This window comes from Cariama cristata, unplaced genomic scaffold (genome assembly GCF_000690535.1).
Source record: "Cariama cristata isolate BGI_N322 unplaced genomic scaffold, ASM69053v1 scaffold20437, whole genome shotgun sequence".
NCBI classification, from domain to species: Eukaryota; Metazoa; Chordata; class Aves; order Cariamiformes; family Cariamidae; genus Cariama; species Cariama cristata.
The window spans coordinates 1-22,913 of record NW_009626305.1 but is presented as its reverse complement, the minus strand read 5'-3'; the positions used below and the strand labels follow the sequence as shown (position 1 = coordinate 22,913).

Here is a 22,913-nt window from a genome sequence, read left to right as displayed (position 1 = left end):
ACCAGGGACTGCCAGGCTTTTTGCCCTTATGATGTCTATGCCAAAACCCTTGTGGGGGGAGCGCAGCTATAAATTCATAAGCTTTTTTTTTTTTAAAAACAATTTTGATGAGAGCTTCCTCCCAGTTGAGTTTCTGTAATTCTTTATAGAACTGGTGACCTAAACTGAGTTACTTTGAATGCACGCTTCTCTTGTTTGGTTCATTGCTTAGCCTGACAGTTTTATTTGTGCAACTAAATTAGCCAGGCGTGAATGACTAAGGAAGTGATGATGTTCTAGGACTAGTTAAGCCAGTCTGTTGTTGGAAAAATGATCTTCTTAAACGGTACCTCAAAAGTTACAGGACAATTACTAGAAAATTGCTTACGACCGTGGCACACTTAGCACAGTGGTCCAGAGATGGCAGTAGTTTACTAAGCTTCTTGTGAAGCAAATGCATTTGGGTGAAACAGGCTGCTGAGTCCTCCGAGTGTCTTGTTGATGTCAACCTAAGTGTGCAGACTGTTTTTCCTCATGGCTTGTGTTTATTGCTTAGCAGTCCTCGGTACTGTTGATGCAAAACTAGAAAATAAATAGTCCTAGCGTGGATGTTGATAGAGAATTCTGCACAGCTCAGGAGATTTAGTTCACATGTTTTCTTGTGGAAGAATTCCAGACAAGTGAGAGTTCATGTGGAGTCTTAAGTCGTATTTTTGACAGTTATTTCTCAGATGAAGGCTACAGTTTTAGTTTTAAAAACTAGCAGCATGCTATTAGCAGCCTTTTTCAGTCAGTTTGATTATTTCAGTGACAGAATCATGTTTTATCACTTTTATCTGTTCACAACTGATATGCCTGAAATGACAGTCAGATTCTAATTCTTTAATCTGTCAGAAGAGCTGTTAATTAGAATGAGTCAAATAATTTTGTTAGCTATACTCTTTTCTGTTTTAAACTGTCTGGGTGCTACTGACCCTTAATTTGTTTTTCTGCATACAGTTTAGAAGGAAATGCAGCATAACCTTTAGATCCTGTGTTATGTTTATGAGATAAGCATCTTAAAAAAAAACCAAACAATGCAGTAAGATACTAAATGAAGCAGTAATTACTGCAAGTTTTCTTCTTGGATTTGTCCTTATTTTTTGATACATTTTATATCTCCTTTATGAGAGGAGGAAGCAAATTCCTTTACTTGCTGACAGAATCAAAGTTTAGCAACGTAATGTTTTTGCCTTTTGGTTTTCAGTTTGCTCATAAGACCTGTAATTTCATTTTGCAGTTGCTTACACCCTTAAATGAAGTATCTGATCCCTGAGATGAACTGTAGTTTAATCTGCAGTTTAGAAATGCCTGTCTAGGCAAAGATTTTCTCTGATTTATACCTTTGAGATTTTTGTTGATGAACTGAGTATTGCAAGCAGCTACAGGAATACATAGCTGCAGCTGTAGATACTTTTGTGGTACAAGAGGTGGCAGGTTTGCCTTGCAAGGTTTGGCCTTTTGGAGTAATTTTTCTTTTTTTAATAGACAACATGGCAAGCCCCGGTAAAGATAACTTCAGAATGAAAAGCTACAAGAATAACGCACTTAATCCCCAAGAAATGCGCAGACGAAGAGAGGAGGAAGGAATCCAGCTTCGGAAACAGAAAAGGGAAGAACAGGTAAGTATCTTGGTGAACTGTGAACTGTTCAGTGCTTGTGAAGCTGAATTCAGATATGTGAAAGGACTTGAGCAGACTTTTCCTGTGGAGCAGAATCCAGAGGGCCAGGTTGAATGTCTGTTTTCTGTGTGATCTTGGGGAGCACCAGGCACCTTTCGATAGGATCATAAACCAAAAAGTGAGCAGAAGTCCTCTTAAGTCACTAGGACACACAGAGGAGAGACCCGTGTCTTAAGTTTAATCCTTAGTCTGGGTTTAAATGTGTAAGACTGGGCTGAAAGGACACTCTTATTTCCAGGAAGGATTAGAAACCTTGCATTCTCTTCCAGAGTTTGGGCCAAAGTTGTACTGTTAGAAAGGAGAGGATTATTTTCATCTTAGAAGCCATACTTCAAATTGCCCAAGGGCTTTTCTACAGTAACTTAGTAGAGTAGCTACCAATTAGTGATCTCTGCACTATTATATATAACATTTGCAGTTGTCCTCATTGAATTTTTAATGATCAGAGTACGTGGTGTATTGTATAATTTAATGGTTTGTGGTAGTTCCTTTTCCCAAAATGTTTAGTAGTTTCTTGCCAGGAAAGTAAGGAATGTAGTTCGTTTTTCTGCTTGGTCTAAAGTGGCTGAATTTGTCTCCGACAACCTAGAGAGTGTCCCAGGCACTGATCTACAGTCTTCTCTGAGGTGGGAATGCTTACCCTTCTCCTGGGAAAGTGGTGCTACTGCATGGAAAGAGAATTTAAATTAGTTGGGCCAGAGAGGTAAGAGTAAGAAGTAGTATGAGGCACAATTACTTGTGAATGGGTAACTGCATTGCAGTTCCTGCTGAAAGTTTTGTTTGTGTATTTTGTAGTAAATACTCCCTAGATAAACAATAAAAATAATGGACGTTTCCTCTCCCAGGCTGACTGTTGTAACAATGAGAATACTGTTATGTTCTCCTTGATCTTAATTTGTTGGACTGGTGTTCTTCAACTCTTCGTGAACTGAGGAGAACAAGTTTATGCAGGGAGATGAGACTTTCTGCTCCAGAAGAAATTGTGCTTGGTAGATAGACTATGATCCTAAACAATAACAGTTTATATGTTTCAACCAAGAGCTTCTGTGTCCTTGTTGAGTACTAGAAAGAATGGCTGGTCTTCCAAAAGAGGAATGCTGTTTCCTCTTCCTTTGTGGGTTTAAATGGAATTAAACATTGTTTACATCCAGGATTCTGTAGTTGTTTTGTGTCCAGGATTGTGCCCAGTCCAGAAGTGTTTTGAGCAAGGGAGAGAATGCCTTGTTTTAAGAGCCTGTTTGAAATATGGGGAGATGTAAACATGGAGTCACTTCTGCAGTTTTGGGCATGTACAACAGCAGAAATCGAGGTGTCTGTAGACACCTAGAGGACAATATCTTCAGGATTTAGTAGGAGGTTTCATTATTATGCTTACAGGTGAAATCTTAGTTAATGGACTGAGATTCTAGCAGTTATTTTTAAAGATACGAACGTAATATTCTTAGAATTGTTAATTATAGTAGTTTTAAGTGTAGTGCTGGATAAAAGATAAAAATTTAGGTTTGGTTTCTAGAAGAAAATAGGCTAATGTTAATGTTTTACTTGTATGCCAGAAAATGAAGAAGGAGTCATTAAACATAGCTTATTAAATACTATAGTGCAGTTATGTGTTTTGAGAATAGGCAGTGCATGCAGCCAATTGTAAAGCAGTTTTTGGATGTAGAGAATGTGTCATGTTACATAATTTGAAAGTTCACATTGAAGCTATACTATTTTTTCTCTGGCTATATTAAAATAATACAGTTGCAGAAAGATTAAAACAGAAACATACGAAATATAGGTGCTGTTTAATTGTCTTGCAAAGACAGTACATAGATCTTAGACCCTCTGTTGAGGAGAGGAATGCAGTGTGCTGAAACATGAACATTGGCTCTGTGTTGATAATTTTAGCCTATAAACTAAAAAAGGAGAAAGTAGCTTGTAGAATACCATTAAAAAATAAATACTAATTATGAAGGGTAAAAGACTAAAAGTAAAAAGACCTGTGTCTTCTTTTTCTTACATGTGGAAAAATTTATGTATCTTTGCTAATTAAACAGAACTTCAGTTTTTAAGTGTCTGAAGTGTTGCGGTGCAGTTTATCAAGATACAGATATAGTAGTGCTTTTCTCCTTTATGTTCTTTAAACTTTCATGTAGAATTCCATTTGCATGGATGAGTAGGAAGGTGAGTAGTTGAAATACTTTGATTAGTATTGGTGAAAGCATCTCTTCAAGTGTATGTCGTCAGTACCCACTCTATGGCAAGTTCTAATGTCTCACAAAAGTTTCTTCTTTGTTTAGCTGTTTAAGCGCCGAAATGTTTCTCTCCCGGGAAATGAGGAATCTATGGTAGAAAGTCCCATTCAGGATCCTGATGTCAGCTCTACTGTACCTATTCCAGAGGTAATTACTTCAGAACGTGTTTAGAATGTTATCTGTTGCTGTGCATAGTACTAGACATAAGAAATCCTCCCTTCATTTTTAGGAGGAAGTTATTACAGTAGATATGGTGCAGATGATTTTCTCGGATGATCCTGATCAGCAACTCACAGCAACTCAGAAATTCAGAAAATTGCTGTCTAAAGGTACGTAAATGTTGCCTGATTCTTTTTTTTTGTTCCTTCTGTGTTGTTATTACGAATTTAGTCATAGAGAGTCAGTTAACCTTTAGTTTTGTTTTACTTTAAAATAGAGCTTGCTGAAACTTCTAGTTCTGTTTATAGAGAAATCATGCCAAATCTCTTCCAACCTAATGGCTAAATACAGAAAGCTTCATTATTCTAATGTTAAGTCTCTCAGACAAAGTAACAAAAGCAAGGATATTTTGGTTGAAGTGTCCAGGGTGATAACTAACTGCACACTAACATTACTTACAGTACTTGTTGCAGTGATTCTATTTCTGATTCTTGTTCTGTAATTGAGGGGAGAAAAATTATGTGGCTGCCAAAGAACAGTTGTAACTTGTTTTTGTTGAGACTGTAAGACATGCAGTCTTAAATTAATGCCAGTATTTGTGTAGCATGATAGGTAAAGGTATGCTTGGCCATTTAAAGTAGTATTTAATCATAATTGCTCTTATGCTGACCTGAGCTACTGATTGAGGGAACAGTGTTTTGTAACGTGTTACTAACATGCCAATGGATGATAATACGTGTTACTATTATTATACATAATAGGGTGTTTACTAAATTGTGGCACTTTATGGAGGTGATCCTGCAGTCTTCTAAGGTGAAAAGTTTATCTCCTTCATTTGAGATTAAAATCATTGAATGCTAAAAATTACAAGAACTGAGAATCATATTCATGTTTTGTGTTATACTGAAAAAGTAATTTATTTGGTCTTTTTTATTAGACTTACACAAATATGTTTGGTTTTATTCCCTAGAGCCTAATCCACCTATAGATGAAGTCATACAAAAACCGGGAGTAGTACAGAGATTTGTGAAATTTCTAGAGAGGAATGAGAATTACACTCTGCAAGTGAGTTTAATTGGTACTGATTGGGGGTTTGGAATGGGATTAGAACACCCCCCCCCAAAAGAACTTTGGAAAGCATGTGGGTTTTTTGGGATTTTTAGGGGTGTGGGGTTTTTTTTTAATAACCAAATTTAATTATTTTTGGCCACCGAAGCCGTACATTTTAGTTGTCTAAAATGTCAGTTATTACCATTGAAATTGTGCCTTGTCTCTTGTGAATTTCGTAGTAGTCTTTAGGGTTATGCATTCAGCTGGTCAAATAGTTGAATGTTGAAAGCAGAAAGTATCCAAGAGGATTTCCAGAGTGGTATAATAAAATCATCAGCACTGATGTGTGAGCAGAATCTGTTTTGCTTGTGTTGAGTATATTGTAGTACTTTTCAGTTGAAAACTTAGAAAAGAAAAAAATAATACAGGAAACTGAAAGGCTTGTATGAAACACTTTTATATATTTTTCAAAGATTTTTCTAATTAGCAATAGGAGTAACTAGTTCTATCTACTTGTGGTAGCCCATTGAACGGCATTTAGGCCTTGTGTACATTCGTACTAGAAGAATTAACTTAAACTTAATATAGAGTAAACAGAAGGGATTTGGACTAGTTCATAGAGATTTGAAGTCTTCCTTAGAGTTACTGCTGTGAGCCAAATAATTCAGATACTGAAGGTTCTTATTAAATAGACATTTTGTCAATGCCAATTATTTTATTGTATAGAAAGTACAATAATAGTAATAATTGCATTTCAGTGGAAGGGAAAAAAAGTTGGAAAATTAACCTCTGCAACTCTCATGTCAGACTGTCTTTCATTAATTTAAGCTTTACTGCTCAGTGGTTTAACATGGTCTTCTTCATGCTCCTCAACAGTTTGAAGCAGCTTGGGCTTTGACAAACATAGCATCTGGAACTTTTCTACACACCAAAGTTGTAATTGAAACTGGAGCTGTTCCAATTTTTATTAAGTTGCTTAGTTCAGAACATGAAGATGTACAGGAGCAGGTAACTGTTTTCTTGAGGTGTTTTATAACTACTTAAAATTCATTTATGAATGTCTTTTTTGGCGTGTGTGTGGTTAGAGAGGTTTTGAGCCCCATTTGCCTACTAGCCCGTTGGTCTGACTCCAGGAAGATAAAAATTTACCTTTGGTGTATTTTTTCCCGCATGTTTTTTTTCCTCTGATTCTTTCAGGTTTCTTTGAACCTGTTTTTTATTCCATGTTGTTGAGTAACTTGAAGAAAGCACCTCATTTCCATTGTGGCATTTACAGGTGGACAGGATCTAAAACACCATAATAGAAATAATATAGTAGAAAACAATGTGGATTTTTTTCACTAAGTTATCTTGCAGCTTTATTTCCTATATCCTTCTGCTCTTCCATCTTACTATGTTACAGTCCTCACTAACACTTTCTTGAACTTTGTTTGGTGTGGGCTTTTGTTTTTGTTTAAGAGAGGGTGTAATTTACTGGCTTTTATTTAGCATGTTTGAAGGTTTTTATAGTGAAACTTCATGATTTAACTTTTGTATTCCTCATACATTGTGTGCAACTTTGAGCCAGTTTTGTTGAATCTATTACACATAGTGAGCAAATGTAACTATTGAAAAGAATGTGTGCATCGTTTTTATTGAAAAGCATATGAATAAACATATTTTCATAACAGAAGACCTTCTTTCCTTGAAAGGATGACTTCAAGTGTAGGTAGTTGACTTTATATGGGTTCACAAAAAATGCAATACAGAAATCAATAGTCTTCTGAAATTTTATATTTGGAATGATACTACTTTTTTATTCTATAATATTTGCTGTAAAAATTTATAGATGATCTCTAAAAGTTGATTTGCAAGCATGTATAAATTCACTTGGATGCTTTGCTTTTTAAGGCAGTGTGGGCTCTTGGTAACATTGCTGGTGATAATGCAGAGTGCAGAGACTTTGTTTTAAACTGTGGAATATTACCACCCCTCTTGGAGTAAGTATTGTAAATGAATACTCTAACTATAATGTACAGGTATAGATAACTGTAAATTTAAACTTAAAATTTCTCTTCGCTAGGAATATCATTCCAGCATTTACTATATGCTTACAATAGGAGGTTACATAGCTTCATCACAGGGAAAAAACTTAACACAAAACAAATTTTGTTCAATTTATTCTATCTTAAAACAATAAAATGTTTTAAAACATTTGTAAAATAGCTTAAAATAATAGAGGAGAATGTGATTACCTGCCTCGAGGATTTAAAAGATTAGCAGTTTTAGACATTTTGGTATATATCTGAAAGTGAACCTGATTTTTCAGATGTTGAATCTTTCACATTCAGCAAAAAACAGTAAAGTGTTAATTTTTTTAGAAGATCTTTTAAGTTGTAACTTTTTATGGAATTATTTTTATTATTATTAATTGCATTCTCTGAATGAAAACATCAAAGTTAATTCAAGGGAGGGTTGCATGTCCCAACTCCTTCTGAAAACCCTCAGAAAAGATTAGTTGAATGATTTTTTCATATGAGCAATGGTTTACTTTTACGCATATATACTTGACTTGGGAATGAGATGTCCGTGCAAAATCAGTTCAGATTCAGTTGATTCTAAGAAAACATTTGCAGCATGTAAGCTATGGAGAGAAATAAATTGATGCTAGTGTCCAGTAATAGGATTTCTTTTTCTGATTTGAGGTACTGTTGGTAATAATAGACATAAAAATACCTTTTCAGTAAGATTTAAATACAATATTATTGTTGTTTCTCTTTCACAGACTGTTAACAAATTCAAATCGTCTTACAACAACTAGAAATGCAGTCTGGGCTCTCTCAAATCTCTGTAGAGGAAAGAACCCACCTCCAGACTTCAGTAAGGTATAATAAAGTGTTCATTTTGAGAAATCAGAAAGCTGAAGAAGACTTATGTTTGTAATATGTTATAACACACAGAATCTTTGAATCTGGAGATAGACTCGAATTTTATCTTTTTAATGTAATCACACAGGTCCATCTGTTATATCTGCAAAAAAAAACATCTACTTGACACCTATCAGCAATAAAATTAAATTACTTAAAAGATTGAGATTGTAGTTAGTCAGATGCAAATGGCCATTCACTGGTATTAAGTGATGGACAAATAATACATTCAGCACTAAACCCCTTGGGGCTGTATTTTCTCCACATCTGCTTAGAGGATGTGAGTTATGATTGAAGCTTTTTAAATTTTGTTTGTTTGTTTACTTTATGATTGCAAATCCATGCTGCAGGAATAAAGTTTTGAGTTTCCTGCTCTGTCAGATGCAGTTAAATCAGACTATGATGACAGAGGTGATTTGCGTATATGCTCTCCCCTTTACTTCCTGCTCTCTCCAGTATGTGGTTATAAAGACAGGAAGACTGTAGAGGGTAGTAGGAGTATTAGCTCGTTGTTTTCAGTGTGAAATTAATTTCTGGTAAGGTTAATGATATTAAAGATTTAAAGAACTGAAGATTGGATATTCTGGTAGAAGAGACTGAGGTTAAATGATCATTAAAGATAATCTGGGGAGAACGTACATGCTTTGAAGCTTAACTCAAAGAGGTAGTGATTAATGTTATTGCTACTTAATAATTCTTGGAGAGGTATTAACAAAAAGGGGAGATTTCTGATGTCAAGTAATCAATCACGTCACAATTGCTTTGCCTAAGTTATATCCTCGAGTAGTGTTTTGTTCTGGTAGTGAAAAAACAAGAAGATTTCTTGCTGCTTAAACACTTAGAACTTCAGTGGAAAAGGGTGCCCTGTAGGCAGCTGCTAATGAGAATAGCTCCTTTGCTTTTTTGCCCTTTGCGATAGGAACAGTTGGACTTGTAAAGGAGGCTGAATTGCATAACTGAAGTAAGATAAAGAATTAAGTTCTACAGAGAATATGAAATTCCCAAGCTGTACAGTTGAAACCTGTCAGGTTCCAAGTGGCGTTAAGATGGTCTAGGTCATTTGGCTCTGTCTGTGTGGAATTTGTAGGAGATTAAGGCCAGAGACTACGTTTGCACTGAGAACTGAAGTCAGCCGTTGCTTCTTTGATTTTGTTCAGTGAACATTAAGTCCTCTGAATTTCTCTTGAGTTTCTTTGTGGTAAAGCAATTGTAAATTGATTATTAGAAATAACCTCCAGTACTCCTACAAAGACAGCAATATCAAAAACTGTTACTAACTTTGAAATTCTGTTACCTGAATGATTCAAAAAACCATCAGTAATTCCTGATTGTCTGGTTACCTGTAAAAACAGATGTTTTTTGTTTAAGCTGGACAATTACGTACCTAATGTAGTATCTGTAAATAAATAGGCTGTGAATCAGAATTTATCCAATTTGCCGGGTTGAATTGGATATCTAGTTTAATCAGGAAGTGTTCCACCTAGGTCCTGATTCGCTAATGAGCTCATGTGTTTTGGCAGTAAAGAGTTTTGCACCTTTATGTCTTTGCAGAATGTTCTCTGAAACTTGAAAAATATGAAACACCTAATTTTATGCAATGTTTTTCTTTAACCTAGGTTGCTCCTTGCTTAAATATTTTATCAAGACTTTTGTTTAGCAGTGACCCGGATGTATTAGCAGATGCTTGCTGGGCCCTCTCTTACCTTTCAGATGGTCCCAATGATAAAATTCAAGCTGTTATTGATTCTGGAGTGTGTCGAAGATTGGTAGAGCTGCTTATGTAAGTCTTCTCTGCACCAAATAAGTGTCTTCCAGTACTGTTAATGAATTCAAATTGAGTTGATTTTTCTCACCTCAAGCCTGAATTTATTTTGTGAGAAGTGATGAACATGAATTGTATCTGAAACCGTTTAAGTTGCTTGCTAGGTTGCTTGGCTCCTGGGATGATTTCCTGAGACTGGCAGTGAACACAAGTTTTCTCCAAAGTATTCCTTTTTATTCTTTGAAATTTAATGTAGGATTTCATTTACATGGAGGAATAGAAAGGTGAAAACTGAAGACCAATCTTGAATTGTAAATTAATTTCTCAGCTTATTTAATTATTTTTTTAAATTTCACTGTTGTATTTTGTTTACTTACCTTTCTAGGAGATGTAGTTGCAATACAGACAGTTCTCGGACTCAGTGAAGTGCAGAGGCAGGCTTGTGGTTCATTATTTTCCTAGAAAGGGAGACTAAATCCCTTTCATGTGGGGACTGCAGAATAGATCAGGGATAGTAGTTCCTAGTGCTGACAGCTCAGCACAGTTCCCTGTGAAAAGCTCATTTGTACAGCTGTCAGGAGAGGGTGAGGTTGCTTTCTCTTCTGTAGAAGCTTTAGGACAGCTGAGTAGATGTCCTTCACCCACACCTTGGACATTTGAATATGAGCTTCATGTACTGGCTTCTAGGGTTATTGACTTACAAAAGGGGGAAGTTCACTTACAAAGGAGGGCTGCTAAGTTTTAGTGTACAGCTAATGACACTCCTTTTGTTTCTGTGGCTATTGAATGATGCAGGTTCCAGTATTGTATTAGATAACACTTGAGCTGGGTGAAACGAATCTGCCTCTAAGTTGTGGTGTTCCATAGAGATGCCCTTTCCTTGAATCAGCAATTCATGTGGGCTTGCAGTTGTCAAATTTGGCTGAATAGGGGGGAAAGTGTAAGAAGTAATGCAGTGTTTTCTGTTAACTAAAAATTTAGCACCTGAAGTAAACCTTTGTTCAGTGAAAATGCAAAATTACAGTTTAACACTTGGTAATATCAAGCGATTTAATATTTGTCTCCAGGCATAATGATTACAAGGTGGTATCCCCTGCATTAAGAGCAGTTGGAAATATTGTTACTGGGGATGATATCCAAACACAGGTAAGACTAGTTGTTTTAAGAAAAATGAATTGGCAGGCCAGAATTTTGCAAAAAATTTTGGCAAAATACATGACCAGTACAGGTATCTGCACATATCAGTGAAAGAGGCTCTGTACAAATCTATATTGTTAATTTGACAGTTTAGGCTGCTATTTTAAACTTTAAATTACTACAAGAATGAACATTTTTTTTACAGCACTGTATGTAGTAGATTGCTTCATTCCTGTATGGTACTTTGACTGTTCCTTCCGTCTCCTTCCCCGCCCCCTCCTTAGTGGGGGTTCAATTATTTATTGTTGTTGCCTTTTTTAAGTCTTCAAATGCAGTCAAAGTTTTTACTTGTGCACAGCGGTCATACTTGATTTGTCTGTGAATTTGTATGTGATAGTCTTACTGGTGCTATTTGTTCTAAAGATTTATTTTTTAATTTTAGGTAATGGAATTGAGTTTGAAGCAATGCAGGAAATACTGAGACGGATCCTGCTTTAAAGGAAAATTGTGCCTGAAGGGCTGACAGAAGTAGTGTAAAGAGAAAATAAGGAAATAAATTAATTACATAACTTGTTGTGAGCACTATAGGAGAGGATTTTGCTAAGAAATTAAGTAGAAAACATCTGTCTTGAAAAAAAAAAAAACACAAAACAAAAAAAACCAACCAAACAAAAAAACCATAAAAAACCAACCCCCCCCCAAAAAAAACCCAAAACCCCAAATGAACAAATAACTGTACAAATTAGATTTACACTTCTCAGTTATTCTCAGTTACTCGTATTCTAACCTTAAGCATCCTTATTTAGTCTTACTGTTGTCAGTCTTCTGGTCTGAATTTGAGGACAGATTCTTTCAAATTGCTGGATTGTCTGTTCACACACTACAACACTGAACAGTTTAATTTTGCAGGGTGTTATCTGATACTTTGTATAATATACATTTGTTGCAAAATCTTTTGAAGTCATCTGCAAAGTGCTTTTATATAGATATGTGTATATTGCACAAGGCTATATATATGTGTATGTATATTGTACAACCCAATTTTCAATTCTCAAATTTTTTTTAGGTGATTCTAAACTGCTCTGCGTTACCTTGTCTCTTGCACTTGCTTAGTAGTCCCAAGGAATCTATTCGAAAAGAAGCATGCTGGACTGTTTCTAATATTACTGCAGGAAACAGAGCTCAGATTCAGGTAAAGTATATTTGTTATATAAATACATAAATAAATATTACATAAATATATAACGTATATTTATTACTTGGTTGGTTTTGTTCTCATTTTACTAGTTCACTTGTTTTTCCTTCACAAGGAGAAATAAGTAGGTACTACATTGACTCTGCATTACTTGTTTTAGTCCTAACTGTCTATAATTTTACCTAATTTAAATGTTTTTTTCTAAATTTTGAAAGGTTATTACAAATAACTTCAAAAAATAATACTTTAAAAATAGCTGTCATGATTTGTACTAGAGAAAGTGATTGATTTCTCTCAAAGGGATTTGGTTGATACTTATAAAACGAATGAAAGGATACTTCTCTTAGATCTGGTATCACAGTTGTTATTTTTCCCAGTGGGAGCATCTACTGATATATTCTCTATAATTTTGTTCTGCATTGTAATATACATGTTAAAATAATGAGCATTTTTTGTTTTTTAAAAGTTGAAACAAAATATCTTGCACAAATTAGTCCAGTGAAAAGTGGACAATTGTAGAAGTTTGGAAATGTTGAACATTTTGCTTGAATAAAAAACCTGCATGATATCATCAATACTGAGTTGTATTCTTTTGGAAACTACTAAATCCTGACTCTTGCTCCAGGTGTCTGGAGTTACCTGATAAAAGGTTCCGGTCAATAAAAATGAGAATTTTGAATCGGAGTACGTGTTCAATAGGATTATTTTTTTTCCCCTTCTACTTCAATTAGAGATAAAAATGTTACTTCCTGATGTCATTTGAAATACATAATACAGTTTCCAGTTATAGACATAGTCTTTCTATGGAGACCGCAAACATGAGTAACATGGACAAAGTGAAGTTTTGGTCTGAGGCTTGATCTCTAGTTCAAAAACTCGGGTTTAATGCTTATGCCATATGATTTTTAAATGGGCCTATCCAATAAGCAGTATTCTGTCCACCAGAGACAGAGAAATCAAATAAGAAGATACTCTAATGGCTGCTGCAGTGCAGTGTTGGAATTGTTCTGAATTTCAGTTTAGTTTTTCTAGTTTGTGTGGTACCTTCTAATAAAACATTGTTGGCTTTGATATCAACAGGCATCACTGACTCTTGTAGTGAAGGGTATTAAAGTTTTTTGTATATACTAAATTTTATTAATTATCATAAATTATTACAATTTCATCTCTTAGGCTGTTATAGATGCAAATATTTTTCCAATATTGATTGAGATTCTTCAAAAAGCTGAATTTCGCACTAGAAAAGAAGCAGCATGGGCCATAACTAATGCAACATCAGGAGGAACCCCTGAACAGATTAGGTAAGTTTGTATATGTTAACTATTTTCTCTGCCTAAGTATCTTCTCAAAGGCATTTTTATTTCTGCATTTGAATCTTGACAAATGTAGCAACAAAATCCTAAACACAACTGTAATTGCTTGAAACTCTGTACAGGGACTAAACATGTAGAAATTCAGAAAAATGAGTGAAGTATATGCAATAGATTTAATAATGAATTGAGCAGTACTGCTTTGTTTCAGTGATAGTACACCTAAAGTTTTCATAGGGTTGTCTTCCAGAGTTGATATTGTATTGTCAGACACAGTTGGAACAGTTAATGAACAATTTCAGTGTTTGAAAACAGAAAACTTTGGGAGAGAAAGTTTAGTTTCTAAACAAATTCTTTGTTGAGAAAACTTGTGCAGTGGGATTCTGACTTGGTAGAGAGACTTCAGGAACTTTAGTGATTTCTTTATGTTTTTTAAAGTCACTATCTGTGTTATTTTAAAGCAGATATCTAAACTCTTTTTTCAAAATTGAGTTTGATTAAAATTTTGCTGTCAGTGGCTATTTATGTGCTGCAAAGATTGGACTTCTTGAATGACTAGAATAAAATACTCTCTGGTTTCTCTGAGTACTGTCAGCATAGTGACCAGTTTGAGTCAGTAGTTGATAAATGGATTTATAAATGACAGTGTATTATCTGGAAACCAGAACTGAAAGTGATGTGATAAGTCTTCCAGTGCATTCGGGAGATCTGTTGCAATAAGTGCATGCTTATTTATTTAAAATGTAAGCAATCCTGGTTGACTTACAACCACGAAGTGTTATCAGAGATAAGGAAAGTTTGATGGTCTTTTTTTGCTCTTCTTTTGATTGCTTGCATAACGTAATGTCTTAAAATGTAGCATATTTTAAATAAATAAATATTCAGCTTCTTCACATAGTAAATGTGCATGTAATACCATAAAAGTAGCTTCTTGTCACAAAATACAGATACATGATTTGTGTCATGAAATTTTAACCCTTTTAATGTCCTCAGGGTACTACTGGCCAACTGCAGGATGATTTAAAACCACCAAATAAACTGTATTTAAGCAACTTCTTGATGCAGGCAAACATCACTGTCTTTCATTTTACTTGCACACTAGAAACAAGGATGCAGGTTCTGACTTCCAAAAGTTCATAGCCAATTTTGTTCAAAATTGGAAAAAGGAATAGGATACTCGGAATCCCAGTATTTTATTATGTTTACAATTATGTCCTTCCCTTTGTACTAGGTAATGCTAGTATCTTAACGGACTACTAGTGGGACTGTGTTAGCACAGAGCGGTGTCCAGTGTTCTTATCTGTCTCTAATGTGTTTACTCGATATTTTTGCTGCTATAAAATTTCAAATGTCTGAGAAAAGAACTTACTGCTAAAGCTAACTTTTTCTCTTATATTCAGTTGAACCCATCTGAAGAGTGTAAATGAAAGGGAGTTGAAAAGACTACAAATTCCACACTCCTGTTAGGAATATGCATGTTAAATTTTCTCATTAGGATAAATCAGAATATTTACTCAATTTCAGACTAAGCTTATCTTTGTGTTGTTGCATGTTTTAGAAATATTTTTTTTTTCAACCACTTTTTTTAGCAAAATTAGGGACCAATAGTGATAGACTGGCATGTCATAATAAATGTGCTGGATTATCAGTCCTTCTTTTTTCCCCTCACTCCCCTCTGTTTTTCTGCTATTATAAAGGTATTTGGTAGCACTAGGTTGTACCAAGCCTCTTTGTGACCTCCTGACTGTGATGGATTCAAAAATAGTACAGGTGGCCTTAAATGGACTTGAAAATATTCTGCGTCTTGGAGAACAAGAGTCTAAGCAAAATGGAATGGGCATTAATCCTTATTGTGCCCTTATAGAGGAAGCATATGGTAAGAAATTACTTCTTGTAAAGCTGCGTACCTGAACTTCCTTATTTCAGGCTGTAAAAACAAAACCATTGTGAACCACTTTGAAATTTGTAGGTAAGTTTAGTATAAGAATTACTTCAAGCATAAGTGGACATTAAAGTATCATAAATTAAGTAGTGTAACATGGTGGGAAAAGTGATTAAATGCAGAAAACCTGTGGATGTTTGTTGATGAAATATCCCTCTAGAGAAACATTCTCAGAAATATTTACACACAGGTGTCCTGGACTGTTGGAGCCATGGTTTGCATAAGTTTATCAGCCAATCTTAAGTACAGTTTTGTTACTTTGATACATGGACCTGTCTGGTACAGTTTCATTACCAACAGGGATGCGAGATCTGAGTTTGTTTTACTTATTCCCAAAGTCAGATCACTTTTTGCATAGTAAATATTAACAATAGCAAAATCAACTTCAGATCATAAAATTAAATGTTTGTACTTAAATTTGTGAAAATATTTTATTGTGTTTCTTCTTTTAAGAGTTGTTGAATTAAACCGCATTGTAAAGGTAGAGTATCAAAACTAAAATGACTATTTGTGGAATTTCATTACTAGATGCTTTTGATGTAACAAAATTAATGTTAAAACTGACTTATAATGAAACTGGCATTATTTATGGAGGGTTATCTTTTTGTAGCTCTGACAAAACAAAATTGGCAGACAGTCGTGTTTCAGAAACTGCTAATAACAACTCTAGTTGACCACATTATATCTGATCAGATGGTACTAAATTCTCTGTAAAACAGCCTTTAAATCTGAATTTCCTGTTACCGAGTTTGATTTCTAAAATAAGTGCATACTTGGAAAACTTACTTAGCAATCTAATATGTAAGAGGAATAAGTACTGAATACTTCAATGGAATTTATTCTGTTCCACATTTTGAGTCTGTTCATAATCTCAGCTATTGAATGTCTAGGTTCTTTTTTTCTTTACCAGTTAAGCGTAGGCTGCTGAAGCTGTAGAGTATAAGTTCAAGCAGGGGAGACAGCTAATTATGTCACCCTCCTTGCTTTGGCCACTATAGTCACCAGAAGGGTTTGTATGAGTTCTTCCTAATTAATCCAACTCAAGTGAAGACGGAATTATCTTAAATAGCTAGAAGGGAGTTTTGACTCAACCTAACTGACCGCCAAGCACTCAGTTCTGCCAGCAGGGCACAGATTGTGTCCTCTAGCTTGCAAATGATAAACTTTTGGGAAGATAGTATCTTCAAATCTTAAATTTGAAAGGAGACACCAAACTGTGCCCAGTAATGACTCTGTCGTAGGGGATAGAATTTAGAGTTGGGGAAGACTGACAGAGTAAAAGAAAAGAAATGGGGATATTAGAAATTGCTATAGCAGACATTTTTATGCTATCCTAATTCTGTATGGGTTCAATTTCTTTGTATGCCTGGCATATTTCTTTGTAGATGCTACAGCCTCCTCCTCTTTCTCCTTAGTTTAATTGATATTCTTTTAGCATAGTTTTAAAATTTAGTTTGGAGAGTAGAAAATGCTGCAGAAGATGAAGACTAGAAATACATATGTTAGGAAATTAAGAATTGATGGTATCGAATGAATTGAGATGATTTGGGATTGCCTTTTTTTGTCTAAGAAGGACCACTGTACTATAAGCTATACTGTAAGCTGTTTCCCTTTGAATTCATCATTCATTTAAGCAACTAGATTTTGAAAGTGTTTTGTTCTGAATTTAGGACTTGATAAAATTGAATTTCTTCAGAGGCATGAAAACCAAGAGATTTACCAAAAGGCTTTTGAACTCATCGAACATTACTTTGGTGTTGAAGAGGAGGACTCCAGTATTGCACCTCAGGTGGATGAAAGTCAACAGCAGTTTGTGTTTCAGCAGCAGGAGGCTCCAATGGAGGGGTTTCAGCTGTAAACTGCTGAAGTGAAGACAAGCATAAAGTGTAAACACTTGTAGGGTTTGGGGTTTTTTGTTGGGTTTTTTGTTTGTTTTGGTTTGGTTTTTTGTTTTGTTTTTTTTTTTCCCCAGAGGTCTTTTCTTTATGGCCAAAGTTAGAGGAAAAGTTGAACATGTTTTGCAGAAATAGATGAAGAAGCAGCTCATGCACTTTTATATATTGTGTTAGATACAACTGTTTGTTTTGTATTTGTGTTTTTTGTTATCTCTTATGTACAGAAAATAACTGTGAGTAGTCATGTCTAAAGTAAAGCATTAAATGTGATTTAACAAGAACTGTTAAGCTAAGACTTGGTAGGATTTTAGGTAGTGGTTCTGAATTTTTCATGTAGTCTCAAACTGCATATCAGCAATACAGTTACCGACAGTTGCGTTTTTGGCAGTAGGCTTGACTTGCCCAGTCTCTATCAAATCTACCTCTTGTATTGAAGCAAAAACATTGCTTCAGAACTAAGGCATGAAATAAAGGTGAGCTTGTAAGAAGCTGAATTGGAATGTGAAAAATATTTATTTAAATTCTGAAACTTTTATGCATTACTTACTTTACCAGACACTGTTGGAATTTATTTATAAAATGTATTTAAAGACATAATAGATAGACATATATAATGCTAATTACCTAATATGATACTGAATATATGAAAAAGCTTTTTCTGAATTATGTGGGAAGAGGACTATTTCAGAGGTTTTCAAATTGGAGTCAGCAGAGAGCTTGCTGGTCATTTGATGTTGGCTCTGTAATTAAAGCTGCTAAATGGCATCAAAAGTCAGCCCCAAGTAGAGTGCTTTGCAGTGGAAGCAGTTGCTGCAGTTACCGCAGGAACGCTGCGATGGTGAATGAGGGAGATGCTGATTTGCACAGCTTACCATGCAGATGGTTGACAGCTGTCTCTGGTCAAATCTGGTAACACCACTTTAGTTTGAGAAACATTGCAATGTTTGCCTTCCTAGAACAGTAGCTGCTTAAAAGTTTAGACAGTAGGTGTTATTTTTTTGACCAAATACGCTACTGCCACTTGAATTGTTCTTTACGTTAACTAACTTGGTTTTCTTTCGGTAAGACAATAGAAATACTGCCGTGAAGAATGAATAGTGAATTGCTCCTTTCCAGTTGAAGGATAAGTTTGTTGTACTGTAAATAGCATTAAGTACGTGGACACCAAAACTAACTAGAAGTTATTATCCTCTAAATATTTAGGCTCTGCAATGTACAGTGTTTGCTGCTAAACACTAAAAGAAACAGAATTCTAATATTTACATTAACAATTCTGAATACAGAAAAATGTATGCTCTGCTTTGACTTGCATATAAGTAGTGTTTCTGGTGTATTAGTAGTATATCTCATTTGGAGAAATTGATACTTTGGGTTAACTCTGAAGTATGATTATTTTTTATTACCTGTAATTAATGTATTAACATGGAACTCCTGGGTTAAGTGAAATCCTTGACATAGGAGGGCATTTCATGCTTCATAAAAAGCTGCAATTTAAACTTCAAATGACTTACCCCATGGCACTGTGCTTGTCACTAAACAATATTTTAATGCACTGAAAAATACAGGTTAAAGGTGGTATCATTTACAGTACCATTTTATATTTGGACTTTTTTTTTACATGCAAGTTAGGATTCTAAGATGTTTCACTTTGTTACAGCAATATCTACTATATTGTAATTTCATGTGGACTTGAAGTGGATTTTCTAAGATTAATGGTCAGTTTTGACTAAGATGTAACTGAGAGGGAAGAAACCTCTTTTTGAAGTCTTTTTACCAGAAGATAGAAGTGTAAGAAGTGTATATAGGAGTGCTGTTACTTATGAACTCTGAATAATGAGATATTTTAGCAAATGACACTTTAAACCTAGATTTGTACAGCATACAACAGTTTTGAATAGTGTGATCATGTTGAGTACAGCTGCCAAATTTTAATATAACGTTAGATGATTGTATTTGTGCCCTTTTTACTCTCATAGTTTTAGGTTTTCATATGCTGACCTTCCTCCTTTCCTGCCCCCCCCCATCTGTTCAAAGTACAGGGTAACAATCATGGAAATCTACCAGGATTACTCGTCAATGCTGAATTTCAATGTTCTTCTAGTGTAAGAAATTTATTCAGGTAACAGGGTATTCCATTGTTTCTGACAACCTTGTTTTGATAACATAACCAGCTGTGCCTGCTTTTTATTTGGAGCACCCTGTAAAAACTGCATTTGTAAGCCTCTCTAATTTAAACCAAATCAGAATTATAAAAATCTTGATTAAAAGACTTGAAAATGACAAAAAGAGGGGACATTTAAAGTATTATATTTGTTTTGAAAGAATGTCTTCAGTTGTGTGGATATATTACTCTATATGTGTGAACAGTTAGTGGCGGCACTTTACGCATTTAGATAAACTGTATTTCATGCCTCTGATACATTTAAATGTAACGGGAACTAAAATTGATGGACTTCAGCTAATGAAAATCATTATTTAAACTCAACATTTGGTTTACCCTAAAATTGTTAAAACCAATTCTTCTTTAAAGGATAAACATACAGGATGGCCTCTCCTATTTTATCACTGGGTTTACATCACACTTTGTTAAAAGCACATAAATGAACAATATAAAACCAGGGATGATGACTTGAGGTCAGCTCTGGTCTAGTCATTTGCAGGTAGGGGCGTGCATATGGGGATGTTGCCAAAACAGATGAAACCGGGGGGGGAGAAACAAACCAAGGTGTGAGAAGAAAAATCTCTTTAAGTTTGGTATTTTATATGGAATCTTAAGTGCCGCATCAGTTACAAAGCCTGTCTAAAAAGACAGGGTTTTGGGTTTAATTAAAAGGGTACCATTTGTTCTGCTTAAATGTGAATACTAACTAGCTAATCTATGCAACTATGCAGAGCATAAGAAATTTTTTTGTTTTAGTTCCCTACTCTTGATACACTGAATCATATCTAATTTTTTCATCTTTGCACTTTTGTCTGAGGACTGGTTCATACAGCTTTTTCATTTTCTAGTATTTGCTTTAAACACTGTTGCTAGCAGCAATCAGAAATAGTAATAATGTTGGCACAGAAATAAGTTAGCTGTAGAACAAGTTTGCAACTGGAAAATACTTATTGTTGGGTCTGTCTTTAAAAAAAAAAAAAAAATATAGAAAAGATGCACTATTGTCTTTCCTGCATGGTTAGTTCTCAGTTGGTTTAAATTGGTTAAATTGTACCACAGAGGATTTTCATAATAGGTCTGCCAATTGATGCGTGAAGTTTAACTGTGACCTCACAGATCTGGAATGAGAAATTTCAGTTACGGCACAATATCTTCATACAATATATGGAAACTAAATTACCTATATTAAATTCAGATAGTAATAGTGCATCTTTAAATCCAGGCCAAAGGCCCACGACTGTAACAGAACACATATGAGTAGTATGCAATATTACGGAATGTTAAATCTCCAAATACCATACAGAAACCAATAAAACCTATTTTACAGGCGTTTATTGTATTTATTTAGTGCTTCGATAAGTGTGGCTTCTTAAACTAGGAAACGCAAATGCCATTTTGAGTACAGCATTGAGGCAAATGAGTTCAAAGTGGCTGAGCTGTGCCCTGTAAAAACTATGCACTGGCACCAGACAGAAAACTTTTTGGTTTTAGATATATTTTGGAAATGCCTAACTGAACATTCCTGGCATTCTTAGGAAACTACCTCGTCTCCTTGAAAATCAATTACTGCTTCTCATCATATGCAAAACATTCTAACGAATTTTAATTATATGCAAGAAGGAGTATCTCCCTAAGCAGAGACCCTCCGTCTCTTTTTGTGACCCTGTAACCACCCTTAGCGGTTCCAGCGGGTGCCATGCCGCCGTTGTCCGGTTACTGGTGAAACTCGCCCCTCGCTGTCAGCCACCGCTCCTTTTCCTCCTCCGAGGACGTTCGGCGTTTCGCCCGAAGTTACTTTGGCTTCGACTCGGCTGCCAGCGCCGCCTCCTTCCGCCACTGGGCCTTCTTTGCCAGATTCCAGCTTGTTAAGGACTCGTGACGTGCAGCCGCCTGCCGGAGTAAAACATCCGCCTCAGAGTAGCGTAGGAGTAAAGGCTGCACCTCGGAGAAAGCTGCCCCATCTCAGGAACAGCCAGGGCTGACGGGACGTAGGGTAGGTCTAAGCTCTTGGCTTAGAATTTCACAGAATGCCATCATTTTAGCTGGCGGGGTACTCACCTTCTTAGCCGAGGCAATCACTGCGAAACAGGCGACGATGGAGAGTGCAATCATGATGTAACAAGCTTTAACTCGAGCTTTGTTTCTTGCCCTGTCTAGCATCTCTGGCCTGCAATTAAAGTTATTGAATTGAATCATTACAAAGCTGTGAAGTATCTCTTCTTGAAAGCATCGCAGACCTAACATCACAATTGAAAAAGAAAAATAGAATCAGCTTTTAAAATGGGCATCTTCAGCTTACTGTGATTGGTTATGTGCCACCCGATTTCTGACCCTAATCCATTTCCAGTGGAAAAGCAACATTTAATGGATTTAAGCTAAAAAAAAATAAAAATACGGCTCATGCAATAAATATTTGCTTTTAAATACTTGGGGTAAATACACCAGAAATCATACCTTAAACTCTATTTAAACAGGGAAAATAAAGGGGTTTTCTTTATTACACAGATGAGGAAGCATGTGTAGTGTTGACCATATGCAGTGAAAGCAGGTTCCTTTTATTCAAAATTAACTAGAAATTAGTTGCTGTCACATCTAACCTGTTTAGATGGCGTCTGTAGGCTAGGGACTCATACTTGAGTCGGTGATTCAAACAGAGTGAGGACAGCTACGAGTAGAGTTTTTAGTTCTTTAGAAAAGCAGCAGCTTGATTTAAAGCGGGCAGGTGATGTCAGGCGCCTGGCTGTTCCCGGAGCACAGGGCCCGCAGCGAGAACAAGCTCCGTGATTACCTTTGCTGGTCATCCAAGGCAAAAGTCAGGAGAAGTGCCCCGCGTTTGGCAGTAGCTGCTGCCGGAGGCATCGCCGGGCCCAGCGAGGTGCCGTGGTCCAGCTCCCCTTGCCGCCACCCTCCCGTTTGGGCGGGCTGCGCACCTCGGGAGCCAGCCCTCCGGGAAAGCTCCGTATCCCTAAAATTGCCTCAAAACTTCCAGTGAAGTTTTTTTGCAAGCCCTTGGAAGTACAGGTTTTAAGATGATCGTTATAATGCTGGCAGTGCTCTATTTTCCTTTCATAAATCACATGGGAATGCTTTCTATATATGAATATTCATAAGATATAGAATATAAATATACATCATGTACAGTCATGGTTTTATACGTTACATATACATATAAAAAGGATAGTTGCATAAAGAATTGACTTTATGTTGTGAGTAAAGAGCTCGTAACGCTCTCCTCCCCAGAGACCGTTAGCTTTCCTTCAGAGAGGATGGGTGGTGGGATGGGGCAGGGCTGGGGTCCTTCCCGTGGGAGTTCTGCCCAGGGGAGCCCGCGCCAGGGCCGAGGGCTGCAGCGCTTCTCTCCGGGGCTTAATGCCAGGGAGGGCGAACGCTGCGGGGGGCTGTGCCCTGCTCCGCACCCCCCGCGCTGCCCCTGCCGCCTTCCTTGCCGGTGCCTGACAG

General features: G+C 36.0%; 2 protein-coding genes across 2 annotated transcripts; one reads left to right on the top strand and one right to left on the bottom strand.

Moving 5' to 3' along the window:
- Positions 1–1,507: 1,507 nt before the first annotated feature.
- Positions 1,508–17,787, top strand: KPNA5 (karyopherin alpha 5 (importin alpha 6)). The gene is made up of 14 exons (XM_009703990.1): positions 1,508–1,640; positions 3,983–4,084; positions 4,167–4,266; positions 5,067–5,161; positions 6,023–6,154; positions 7,037–7,125; positions 7,911–8,010; positions 9,669–9,832; positions 10,882–10,960; positions 12,018–12,143; positions 13,320–13,447; positions 15,154–15,332; positions 17,069–17,318; positions 17,371–17,787. Exons 1-13 carry the CDS (start codon positions 1,512–1,514, stop codon positions 17,254–17,256), a joined length of 1,611 nt encoding a protein of 536 aa, XP_009702292.1. The 5' UTR covers positions 1,508–1,511; the 3' UTR covers positions 17,257–17,318; positions 17,371–17,787.
- A 3,458-nt stretch (positions 17,788–21,245) lies between these two features.
- FAM162B (family with sequence similarity 162, member B) lies at positions 21,246–22,419 on the bottom strand (the record flags this gene model as incomplete). Its single annotated transcript, XM_009703991.1, has 3 exons — positions 21,246–21,344; positions 21,513–21,621; positions 22,243–22,419. Coding segments are annotated over 3 exons (385 nt in total), but the record flags the coding sequence as incomplete, so codon positions are not given.
- Positions 22,420–22,913: the final 494 nt, after the last annotated feature.